The sequence below is a fragment of the Zingiber officinale genome, chromosome 4A (genome assembly GCF_018446385.1).
Source record: "Zingiber officinale cultivar Zhangliang chromosome 4A, Zo_v1.1, whole genome shotgun sequence".
NCBI lineage: Eukaryota > Viridiplantae > Streptophyta > Magnoliopsida > Zingiberales > Zingiberaceae > Zingiber > Zingiber officinale.
Genome location: NC_055992.1, coordinates 73,861,786 through 73,875,401, shown reverse-complemented (window position 1 = coordinate 73,875,401; position 13,616 = coordinate 73,861,786). Strand labels below are relative to the sequence as shown.

Genomic DNA, 13,616 nt, shown 5'->3' with positions numbered 1-13,616 from the left:
TAGAATAATGGAAAAATGGTCATTGCATTATCTGCCATACATGTGTGAAATTAGTCCAAAATTAGTCCATTTGAGCAGTAGAGTTTATTAGACTCATTTCAAATGATGGTATGATTTCTAAGAAAAAACTAGAGAACAGAAAACATAATTTTAAATTATCTATTGAGTACTAAACCAAATAAAGAAAAAATTGAATTAGCTTACAACTCGACGTAACAGCATTCTGATAGTAACTCCATGGAACAGGTCTTTGTACAAAGACACCAGATGGAGGTACACGAGGAAGGGATTCTGCTTTTGGCACAGATAACAATTGTAAACCCCCAGACTTCTCCCAGGATATGTGAGCCCAACACCAGTGCTTTAAGTACCAATGAAGACCAGCTGAAAGTTCAACACCAGTTGTTCCTTGGATTCTGGTAAACAAAATTAAACCACAACTCAGAATAACATTGAAATATTATACATTAAATTGAAAAACATAATGAAAAATAATAATATATCATCTTACAGTTCTTTAACGCTAATACAAAAGGGAAAAAACAGCTTACCAAAAGGTAGCACAGCATAGATATATAATAACTATAGTTATTTCTGGAGCTATAGTTATTTAACAAATACAGAAAGGGAAACCAGCATACAGAAAAAATTAATGGTAATATGAAAATTATATGGAAATTTATTCTTGTTCTCATTATAATAACACAGGAATAATGCCACTATTTGAGACCAGCAGTCCTCATTTCAAAGGCTGAAGAGAGACTTAGGCCTAGCTTACTTGGGTGGCAGCACGAAGTGAAATTTCAATCTGTACTACTATGTCTCACCATAGGTCATCTCAAACAAATTGGGGCCCTTAGACCAATGGGATACAACATAAAGGAACTTTGGAGCCTAGATAATACCAAGCAATAATGCAAAATCAATATGTGAGCATTGTACAAAAGAATTGTTCCCTATAACACACCCAACAAAGAACTACAAGAGAGAACATACCTTATGCACTGTATTAAAGCTATGCCATGACAATCATTCCCTATAACTGTATTAAAGCTCAGAAACCAAGGGAAAAATAGTACTTTATGGCACATTTTATCAAAAGAGGTGATATGAGTGTAACAATGAGATCTAAATGATCTTTCACATGCACTGTAAGATTCCAGAGTCATATTGCTAGTGCATGCATTTTCATATATATATGAACTTGTAAAGAACAACCAAAATAAGCACTTTTTCATTTGCGTAAATCAAAATTATAAATGGTAAATAAAAAAGTAATTCTACTAAACACCGTCAATAGTTTATAGTACTTACAAAATTTCTGGCGTTCCTTTTGTACCTGATGATGGATGATTGCTAATGATAAAGCATGCTTCTCTACCACATGTTTCCTGCAAATTAGAAGTTTAAGAAAGTATTTATTACTAGCAAGAGAATCTATTAATGAAAATATCAGTATATAAGATCAGAAAAATGATAATTACTAATATTTCATCAAGTGTTATTACAGGTATTAGAGTTATGAGGTTATGTATAGTGGATTAGGAGTAATACAATACTTTCACCAAATCTTAACATTGTATCAAAACCCCTCTTCTTCTAGAGTTAAATTATCTAAAAGCAAATCCTAATGGGGAGGTTGCTGATTTCCACTTGACAAGGGTGATGTACCCTCAAATATGTCTTCATCTCCTCTCTCAATTCATGAGAAACTATAGGACCAAAGGTCAGTACTCCACGCTATAAATACCATATAAAATTCTTTATAAACAAGTAATATAATATTTTTTATCCTAAAACTTAAGAATGAACAAAATATCTCACACTCTATAAATCTATAGAAGCAATTGTGATGGTCCATACTCCAATGCTAGGTTGTTAAAGGCGCGCCTAAGGCGCGCCAGGCGTTGGGGAAACCGCCTTCTCCCATGCGAGGCGGGCATCGTTCATCAGGCGCGCCTAGGCGTGCCTAGGGCAGGGCGCCTTCGCACCTCAACTGAGGCACAATCGAGGCGCGATCATGAACATGAACCATTTCTGGATTTTTAACCCAAAAAAAATATTTCAAACCAATTTGGTTGGGAATTAGGACACGGAGAAGAAAAGGATAAAAGGGAAGAAGAAAAGAATGCAACAAGAAGAAGAAGAAACCTGAATTTGAAGAAGAGTCGCGCCATCCCGTCGCCCAAGTATTTCCTTCCGCCGCCGCCGTCGTCGTCGCTGAGTCGCGTGTCAAGTATAAGTTTTTTCTTTCGTTTTTTTTGTTTTTCTATTCTTCACGAAGAAATCTTCTTCTTCGCTTCTTCTGTTATTGCTTTTCTTCTTTTTCTCTTCTTCGTTTTCACTATTCAATTTTTCTTCATTTCTTCATCTTCTTCTTTTCTTCTCTTTATTCTGGTATCTTCTTTTCTTCATCTTTTCTTTGTTTTTTCTTCTTTGTTGAGTTGTTGGTTCGTGTTCGTGCTACTGTCCAGTTTGTTTGTTTGTTTTTTTCCATTTTTGTAGATTGTGTTGCTTCCTGTTTCGCTGGCTATTGTCCGGTTTTGCTGGCTGCTATCCGGTTTTTCTTTTTCTTTGTCATGTTTTTTCATATTATTTTTCTATTTTCCTTTTTTTTCTATTTTTCTATTGCTGAATGCTGGTACTAATATTCGATTTTGCCAAATTTTGTCCCGTGTTTAGTGTTCTGACACCTCTATCTCATTAGCCTTATATTCCCACTTCATCATATGATTTGATGTATTTGATAGATAGATCCATAGTTGTAATATGATCTGAGCCATCTGACTGATAACTAGATCTATATCCCCTTTGTCATCAAGTCTCACTTCAGAATACAATGCACTTGATAGGAAGATTAATATCGGATAGTTGAACTTGAACATGGGTGACATAGATAATAGATTGTATTATTCCATTGTGCACACTAAATTCAAGGTCAATCATGTTAGTTCCCCTTTTGATTGGCCTTAATCAATGTGTTTAATATTTGATAGTGCATTTAGGCTAGAAGGTTTCGGACTAATGATTTGCTTTTATACTTGTAAGAGTCTGGTACAGTGCTTTTCTTTTGTTGGTACAGTACTTTTCCATTAAAGTGCTTTTTTATTTTATTTTTGATTTTTCAGACTATTTTCTTATTCAATTATCATGGAAGGTAGTAGTGATACTCCAACATATATATCAAAAGATCCGGGATGAAATTATTTTCAAAGAGTTAATCCGGATAACAAAAATGATTTGATTTGTAACTTTTGTCAAAAAGTTACAAAAGGAGATATCTATCGTGCAAAACAACATCTTGTTGGGGATTTCAAAATACTACGACTTGCAAAAAATGTCCGCCTCATGTACGTGAAGAAATTAAAATTTTCATTGAGAAAAAGACGAAGAAAAGTAATCTTTCTAAACTTGCAACATTGGACTTTGAGGATGTAAACCCTCTTGGTGATGATATTGATATGAATGATATTGGAGCTAAAGTTGTGCCGCCTATAAGTACAGTACAAGTTCTAGATTAGTGAATATGCAAAAAAAAAAAAAAAGACCAAGACAAATAGGTCCAATGGATACGTATTTTGCTCCTAATGTGCAAAAAAATGTTGAAAATAGAAAGGGTAAAGAAAGGTAAACTACGATAAATGAGGCATACAAGAAAGAATTGAGGGAGAAAGCTTGTATGGCCATAACTGAGTAGATGTATGATGCGGCAATTCCTTTTAATGTCGTTAACTATTCAAGCTTCAAAAGAATGTTGGACTTGGTTGGCCAATATGGTATAGATCTAAAAGGACCTAGTTATCATGAGGTGCGGGTTTCGTTTTTAAAAAAGACTGTTGATAGTGTGACAAATAATTACATTAAGTCGTGTGAAACAAAATGGGCCAAGTATGATTGTAGTTTGATGGCAGATGGGTGGACAGACAAAAGACAGAGGATATTGATTAATTTTTTAGTGAATTATCTTAAAGGTTCAATTTTTATCGAATCGGTTGATGCTTCTGATTATGTAAAGACTGGAGAGAAAATATTTCAGTTGTTTGATCGATTTGTGGAGTGTGTAGGAGAAGCAAATGTTGTTCAAGTTGTTATGGATAGTGCAAGTAAATGTGCTTGCTGGTAAGAATCTATTTAATTATTTCTTATCAATATGCTTTTTCTTATATATGTTAAACTTATCTACTTTTCTAACTTCTTTTGTAGGAAAATTATTAGAAGCAAAAATGTCACATTTGTATTGGACTCCTTGTGCTGCTCACTGCGTCGACTTGATCTTAGAAGATATTAGGAAATTGCCTGATTTTAAAGCAACATTGAAGAAGGCAATGAGTGTGAATGCTTGTATTTATGTTCGCCCCGGCATGGTAAATATGTTAAGGTAATTCACAAGATAAAAAGAGCTTTGTCGGGCGGGTGTCACAAGATTTGCTACTGCTTTTCTCACTCTTGAAAGGATACACCTACAGAAGTAAAATTTAAGAAAAATGTTCATTTCAAAGGATTGGGCAGAGAGTAAATGGGCAAAAGAAGCAGCAAGGAAGAAGGTAGCTAAATTCATCATGACACTTAGATTTTGGAGTAGTATTGTGCATATTTTAAAGATATATGACCCTTTAGTCTGTGTTCTAAGACTGGTTGATGGCGAAAGAAAACCTGCAATGGGCTATATTTAAGAGGCTATGGATAGGGCAAAAGAAACAATTATGAAGATCTTTAAGAAGAGAAATACAAAGAAGTGTTTGAGATCATTGATACGAGATGGGAATGTCAACTTCATCGACCTATACATGCTGCAGGACATTATTTGAATCCAGAATATTTTTATTCATACATAGATTCAAATATATGTGGAGAAGTGGTGAATGATTTGTTTGAAACTATGTAGAGATTGGCTACCGAGAAAGATAAAATCGCTACCTAGCTCTCTATATATCGAAAGACAGAAGGACTATTTGGGAGGAATGTGGCAATTAGACATAGAAGGGCATTATCTCTAGCAGAATGGTGGGAATGCTATGGAGCAAATATCCCAAAATTGAAAAAGTTTACTATTAAAGTGTTTAGCCTCACTCATAGTTGTAAAAAGCGGTCTCTTCGCTCGCTTAAGCGCGAGGTGCAACGAGGTGCAGGCGTCATGCTTCTACGAACTCGGAAGCGCAAGCCTTCCAAGAAGCGTTCGCTTCGCTGCGCTTTGCGCATAAGCGAAGCTTTCGCTATTTTCCTTTTTTGATTTTTTTTTTTGTTTTTTTATAAGTTTAAAGCCCTAAACCTCATTAATGTTCATCTGCTTCAAATCGCCGCTGCCTCTTTGTCTTCCTCACGTCAGGATCGCCTCTTCCAAGTAAGTGCTTCGTCTCTTCCTTCTATACCTGTGAATTTTTCCAACGTCTTCGGGGAAATCCTGCTGTTGCACAGTCACAAGACGCTTCTCCGGCGTCTGGCGATGCTTCTCCAACATCCGGCGATGCTACCGGCACCATCGGAGGCATCCGGCGAAGCTTCCAGCACCGCGGGAAGCATCACGGGATGATTCCAGCGGCACCAGCGGCACAACCCCGCGATGCCTCCGGCGGCGCTGACAACGTCCTGCGACGCTTCTGGTGCCGTCACAGCGTCGCGGTCGCGCGTGAGCCCTATAGCAGCAAAGCTTTTTTTTTAAGCATTTAATTAAATTAAAGAACTCCTCACTTAAATGGGGTATTTCGAATAGATTTTATAAAGTTTAATTAAATTATCCCAATAAAATATATAAAATTATATTTATATTAAAAAAATCTAATAATTTTTATTACTTAATATAAATCAGATTTAAAAACAATAAAAAATATATTTAAAATATAAAAATCTAATAAAGTTTATTAATTAATATAAATCAGATTTAAAATTTATAAAAAATATATTTAAAATATAAAAAAACTAATTAATTTATATGAATCAGATTTAAATATATAAAAAATATATTTACAACAACAACAACAACCAAACTTTTTCCCACTAGGTGGGGATATATATATATATATATATATATATATATATATATATATATATATATATAAATTAAATATTTTTTTTTTAAACTCCGTCCATGACGACCGGTCATGGCTAGTCCCAAGCCCGGATAAAGGAGAAGGGTTGCCAGCCAGTGTCAAACTATGGCAAATATTCAATATAAAAAATATATTTAAAAATTAAAAAAAATTATTAATTCAAATAAATCAGTATATCAGTTTTAAAATTTAAATACATAAAAAAATATTTAAAAAATTAAAATATAAAAATCAGATAGATTTTACTAATTAGATTTAAATATATAAAAAATATATTTTAAATATAAAAATCTAATTAATTTATATAAATCAAATTTAAATATATACAAAATTTATTTAAAATAAAAAAGATTATTAATTCAAATAAATCAGTAAATCAGATTTAAAATTTAAATACATAAAAAATATATTTAAAATAAAAAATTGATAAATTGTATTAATTAGATTTAAAATTTTAAATATATAAAAAATAAATTAAAATTTAAAATCTAATAAATTTTTTGTTCATATAAATCAAATTTATATTCTATAATTAATTTTTTTCCCTGTTTTTTATTTTATTTATTGATTGATTATTATTGATTTCATTTTCAGCAGTATTGATTCTTAACCATGTCAAATACAACAACTCCATCAACTCGAAAGGATATTGCTTGGAATTATGCAACATGTTCAGATTCTAAAAACTCAAATGTTGTCAGTTGTATTTTCTGTGGTAAAATAGCAAATGGTGGAATTTACCAACACAAGCTACATTTAGTTGGGGGCAATAGAAATGTAAAAACTTGTTTGAAATGTTCCGAGCATGTTAAAGAAGAAATTAGAGAGTTCATGCAAAAAAAAGAGTAATTTGAAGAATCAAATGGATGAAATTCCTCATTCTGATGATGTTGATAATTTGGAAGATTTGGAAGAACATGAAGAAGATGATCATCAAACTAAAGTGAAAGGGAAACGACCAATATCCGATTCAAGCAACTATCCTATGGTCCAAGATAAAAAGTGTAAACAAACTGGACCTATTAACCTTTATTTTATGAAAGATATCGATGAAATTGTCAAACAAAGACATGCAAAAAATAAAAGACAATTTGATGAAAATAAAAAGAAGTTAAGAGATATTGCAGAAATTTGCAAGATGGATGTATGATGCTAGAATTCCCTTCAATGCTGTTAAATATGATTCTTTTGAGCCTTGTAATGAAGCTATTGGACAATTTGGATCGGGGATGAAACCTCCATCATATCATAAAGTGAGAGTTAAATATTTGAAGGAGTTGGCAAATACGAACTCGCTTCTTAAATCGCATGAAGAAGATCATGCTAAGTTTGGGTGCACAATCATGGCAGATGGATGGACCGATAAAAATGGTAGGATTCTTATAAATTTTTGGGTGAATGGTCTCAAAGGAAGTGTATTTGTCGAATCAGTTGATGCTTCAGGCTATTCTCACACAGCGGACAAGATGTTTGAGTTACTTTCTAAATTTGTGTATCGCATTGGAGAAAAAAATGTGGTTCAGATTGTAACAGATAATGCAAGCTGCAATGTCAGTGTAGGTAATATTTTAAATTTTTGTTACTTTCAATTATAATTGAATTATATTTTTAATATTTTTTTACTAAATTTATTTGTTTTTTCATATCGTCTTTTGGAAAACCGATTTCCATACTTGTACTGGACTCCCTGTGCAGCTCATTGTTTAGATTTGTTGCTCGAGGATATATTCAAAATTCCTTCTCTCAGAAAATTGCATGAATGAGCGTTGATAGTTAATGGTTATATTTATAACAGACCACAAGTATTGAGCATGATGAGAGAGTTTACTGGACAGAGAGATATGGTAAGAACCGCAAAGACACGTTTCGCAACCGCTTTTTTGACTTAAAAGCGGTTTCATGTACAACAAGCAAATCTGAGAAAGATGTTTACATCTGAAAGTGGGCAAATAGTCGATTTTCTAAGGAGACTGCAGGAAAACATGTAGCAGAAGTGATATTGATGTCTTCTTTTTGGAAAAATATGGTTTTTGCATTAAGGTTGGTGGCCCATTGGTGAAAGTATTACAGCTGGTAAATGGTAAAAAAAGGTCTCCTATGGGTTATATTTATGAGTTAATGGACAGAGCCAAAGAAGCTATCACTGCGTCATTTAACAATAATAAAGAGAAATATCGTAGCATTTTTGAATTCATTGACAAAAGATGGAACATTCAACTCCATCAACCTTTGCACGCAGCCGAATATTTCTTGAATCCAGAGTGTTTTTACTCAAACCCTGACATAGAAAATGATACAGAAGTGATGGAGGATTTGAACAAGTGCATATCTAGATTGGTGAGCGGTGATGATTTACAAGATAAGATCACGAATCAATTGGAAAAACACAAGAAAGCAAAAGGACTTTTTGGTTTGCCAATGGCTATCCGACAAAGAACTTTAAAATCACCAGGTAAATTTATAAATAATATATTGTGCAATATCAATATTGGATAGTAATAAAGTTGACCTTATAATTTATATGTTTTTGTTTTTCAAGCTGATTGGTGGTCTTCTTATGGTGCATCAACGTCTGAATTAAAAACATTTGCAATGAAGATTTTAAACCTCACATCCTCTTCTTCATGCTGTGAACGTAATTGGAGTGTTTTTGAACATGTAAGTTGGATTTTTTTAATACATATTAAAATTTATATCATGAACTTAACCTTTTACTTTTTAATTTTTTTTTGTAGATACATTCTAAGAAAAGAAATAAGTTGTCTCAACAACAATTGAATGATTTGGTATATATCAAGTACAATAGAGCTTTGAGGAGAAGATATGACATGCGAGATAAGATTGATCCTATTACTTTGTCAGAGATAGATGATAGAAATAAATGGTTGTTGGGAAAATTGGATGACAGTGATAAAGACAATAATAATGATTTTGTCTTTGAAGGTGAAGATTTACGTTGGAGTGATGTAGCACGAGCATCTGGGGTTGGTGAAAGTGCATATGGCTTTCGATCTCGAAATGTGTCTTCTTCGAAAGGGGTATCATCATCTACATTAGTAAAAAGAACTAGTCTTGTAAATGAAGAAGAAATTAATCTTGATGATGAAACTGAAGAAGAAGATACTGATGGATACAAATCAAGCGAAGGAGTTGATGGCATAAATTTGAACAATGAAGATGAAGAAGATGATTATTTTGATATTTGATATTTCATGTATCATATTTTTCAAAGACTTTTAATTTTCAGTAATATACAACTTCATCAAAGAATACTCTGTTTATGGTTATTTGGATTTTCAAAGACATTTTGAAAGTTTTTTAATAGATATAATAGCCCTTTTGTTTATTACATTTTTTCCCGTAAAGCCCGCGCTTCGCCTTGTGCTTTGCGCTTTAAGCCCCAAGACCCTTGAGCGCTTTTTTGCACTTTGCGCTTTTGACAACTATGGCTTCACTTGTAGTGCTTCTGGTTATGAGCTAAATTGGAATGTATTTAAGCAGGTATGTAATAAATATAAATGTATAATACTATTAGTATGTTACTTTTATAAGTAAAAAATATTCTTTGCTATTTTATTATACTTATTGTGATTTTTGACATTTTGTATATTCATAGTAAAAAAAGGAATAGGCTAGCTCAACAACGTTTAAATGATTTGGTATTTGTGAAATACAATTGTGCCTTAAAACTTCGGTATGATGCACATGATAAGATTAACCCCATATCTTTGATAGATATTGATGATAGTAATGAATGATTGATGGGTAGAATGGATAGAGAAAGTGATAATGAAGAAGATGAGTTGGTTTTTGAAGGTGATGACTTGACATGAGATGTCGTTGCTAAGACTAGGAGCTGAAGAGCCTGAATATTGTACTAGAGGAAAAAACATTGCATCTATGACCTCTAGTTCACATGCTAGGCCTAAAAAAATCGAGAAGGAAAATACATTTTCCTCTATGAGACACTCATCTCTAAGACTTAGAATGAAGAAGAAGAAGAAATTGAATTTGAAGAAGATGAAGATAAAGAAGAAGAAGAATACAATGACGATGAGCTTGATGATTAATTTAACTTATTACGCTTGTTTTGATAAACTTTGTTAGTTTAAATTAGAAAGTTAAAACTTGAAAGTTTGAAACTTTTATTAATTTTATCATGGTGTTATTTTGCTTGTCATATTTGATATTTGTGTGTGTGGAATATTAATAGTTATCATATTTGACATATTATATGAGAGTGTTAATAGTTTAGTAGTAATCAATCTCATGTTCAAGAGGTGCACGCCTCGCACGTGCCTCGGGAGCGCCTCGGACACGCCTCGCGCCTCTAACAACACAACTCTAACAATAAAGAGGTTCCAAGAAAATAATCAACACAGTACCTAGATAAACTCTTGCAATTGTAGTTACATACTATCGAACCTTTCATTACATGCACTCTATTTATATTTGTTAAGTTGAATTCTAGTGATTTTATCCAATAAATAAAGAAATAATTTAGAAATATAGATATTACTTTTAAGATGTATGTCAACATTTAAAATCTCAAACCTTGTTAAAATTTTGCTCTCTAGTCAAAATGATATGATTTCAGTACCATATTTTGTTATGTCAATATGCTTTGAGATGTATTTCCTTCTAAATGTTAACCTATATGAACAAATATAATATTAATACCTATATATCAATTAGTATATATAATTAATTAACATATATATATGACTATACGTAATTGATTATATAGAATTAATTAATTCTAATATTAATAGTGATTATATATATATAGTTGATAACAATTATTTATATGTGTGTGTGTGCACACTAATTAATATAACTATATGTTATATAGACAAGTTAATCTATCTGTTAATATATAAGTTATATATAATTATATATTATATAGACTAAGGTTCGAAATCTCGAGCTATGTCGATGTTTCGGTCTTTGACTAGAATGACATTATTTTGTGGTGTCAATAGTAAATTAAAGGTGGAAGGAGGAAAAAGATTAAGAAGAAAAAAGATAAGACAACTATATAGTTAAATTTAATGTTTGCTTTCCATCTCAAATGCTACAATTTTGACATTATCTCGAATGGAGACAAACTAAAAAAAAAAAAACATTATCTCAATTTTAGCATGCCAAAGAGTGTTAGGTGAAGGAGAGCCTTGGCGCAACGGTAAAGTTGTTGTCATGTGACCAAAAGGTCACGGGTTCGAAACCTGGAAACAGCCTCTTGCAAAAAAGTAGGGTAAGGCTGCGTACAATGAATCCTTCCCCGGGACCCCGCATAGCGGGAGCTTCGTGCACCGGGCTGCTCTTTAAAGAGTGTTAGGTATTGACATAAAATGATGTTTATCGACATAATTAACACAACAACGCAAGAGATATTGTCTCGATATCGAGTAGTATCGAGTTTCAGTAATTTAATTAGAATAATACATTTCAACTAATTTGCCTAACACAGTACAGCATTTCTATCCATGATATAGGCATATATAACATACTCCTGCGATGTGAATCGCGGCTACAACACTACACTTAGCAAGTCCATTACCATCTACTCACAATCATCGTCGTTTGATCGAATCACTACTCACCTTCCTTCACAATTGCACCTCCCTCAACTAAGTATATATTCTCGTCTATTTTGGATCAACTTCTTCCTCGTCTTTACTTCCCTTCCTTGATTTCTTGATTCTGAATTATTTGAACGAAATGTTTGAGAATGAAGAGGAGGAGAAAGAAGAAGAGTGGAATTGTTTTAGCTGATATCAATTTTGTTCTGATCTTGATGCTGGACCAAAAAAGTAAATATATGTCATGTTAGGCAGCATGGCTCGATACTTTAAATCTTGATTTATTTATGTCAACTTAAATTAAATAAATAATTATTTTATGATCATAATATTATTTTATCTTGCCTTTATTCTTATAAATGAATACTAAACTGTTCCTCCATTTTTCATCTTCTTAGTTTCCAAAATTTATCAAATAACTTAATTAACCAAATTATACCTTGATCTTCTAACACTTCCAAACTCCAATCAGAATATCATCTAAATTCACACTTTTACTCACCTCCATTTTAAGCTTCTTTAATTTCATTAGATCTACTAACAAATCCAAGTTTTCTAAATTTATCATCATTTTCAATTCTTAAGGTTAAATTATTTCTACAATGCTTATTAAATTGTTTATCATCATTTTTTTTCATGATCTTTAGCTCCCCTTAATGTGTGTTTTAGATATATTACCCTCACTCTTAAGTGATGCCACCGGGCAGTCCGCTCATCCAATTCTGGTCCAGTTAGTCCTTCTCTGGGACTTACACTTAACCAGTACTCTTTCTTTCCTCCAACAAACCCAGTTTGAACACATGCCACTAGGCTCCATTAGCATGACAAATTTTAGTAAGCTAAGCTCAGGGAAAATAATATCTGTTGCCCATATGTGGAGACTGAACTCCAATTCAACTCCAGATGTTATTAAATAAATATTTTTTAAAAAAAATGTCTAGGCTATGTTGTAATTCAAGATGGGTTACTGAATGGCCTTCCTCATGCCGTTGCCAAACATCACTTATGAGCATTCTCAAAAAAGAAAAAAAAAAGTCTAATCAGAACCATTCAAGTGGAAGCTTTTCTATTCGACCAAAGACAAATGTGGATTAATATCAAACTTGGGTAGTAAATGCTATGACTCTGATCATCTAGCTTTAGAAATTTTATAGTATTAGCAAGTACGACCTTGGAAACGATCTCGAAGTCAAAGCTGGAGATATGGGAAGGAAGGAGGCGCGCGAGGAGGCCGCGGGCGGCGGCCAATTGGACTGAGGGCGGTGATTGCTCCCGTCGTTGGATATCGAGCAGGCGAGCGAGGGGGGATGACACCAAAGGAAAAGAGAGGGTCGTGTACGAGAAGAAGAGAAAGAGAAAGAGAAAGAGAAAGGAAACGGAGGCAGTGATAGGGAATGCCATTGGAAATGGTCGGATGTTCGGAATGGCGGGTTTTATTAAGTAGGGTTCAGTGGGCAACGCTCTAGTGTCCATTTTCAATCACCGAGGAGGGGATGTTGCTGTCTTATTCGTCTACAAGATGGGCCCTTTACTTTGACCTTAAGCAGTCCAAGTAAGTCGACCATCAAAATTGCTCTTCAGGGTGATATCGACTCACCGTATCAGAAGAAGTAATATGACATAATACTAGTTAAACAAATGAACGGGGTGGGTCGGAGTCCTCGCTAGACGATAAATCGCCGGCCGGCACTTTGTTTTATCTGCGAACTTTTCTAAAATATATATGATGCATATTTTAACTATTTTAGGACACTTTTCTACCCAATTTCATTATTGCCACCGGACGCCATTTGATCGAATTTTTAAAGGAAAATATTTTACACATGCCTCCTGTAACTATTAGAATTTTTAAAGGAAAAGTTATTTTCTATAAAAATTCCTTTCACAATTAATAAAAGCATCATTTAATTTATCTTTAAATAAATTTCTTGACTAAAATGTGTTTGCAGTTAAATTCATGGAATTTTAACTATTTTTTAATGCCGGT

At 33.1% G+C, this 13,616-nt stretch overlaps 1 protein-coding gene across 1 annotated transcript; it reads right to left on the bottom strand.

Annotated features, from left to right (window-relative positions):
* Positions 1 to 281: 281 nt before the first annotated feature.
* LOC121969991 (alpha-N-acetylglucosaminidase-like) lies at positions 282 to 13,066 on the bottom strand. Its single transcript, XM_042520374.1, has 3 exons — positions 12,800 to 13,066; positions 1,340 to 1,391; positions 282 to 416 (listed from the first exon to the last, which is right to left on the bottom strand). Exons 1-3 carry the CDS (start codon positions 13,028 to 13,030, stop codon positions 364 to 366), a joined length of 336 nt encoding a protein of 111 aa, XP_042376308.1. The 5' UTR covers positions 13,031 to 13,066; the 3' UTR covers positions 282 to 363.
* Positions 13,067 to 13,616: the final 550 nt, after the last annotated feature.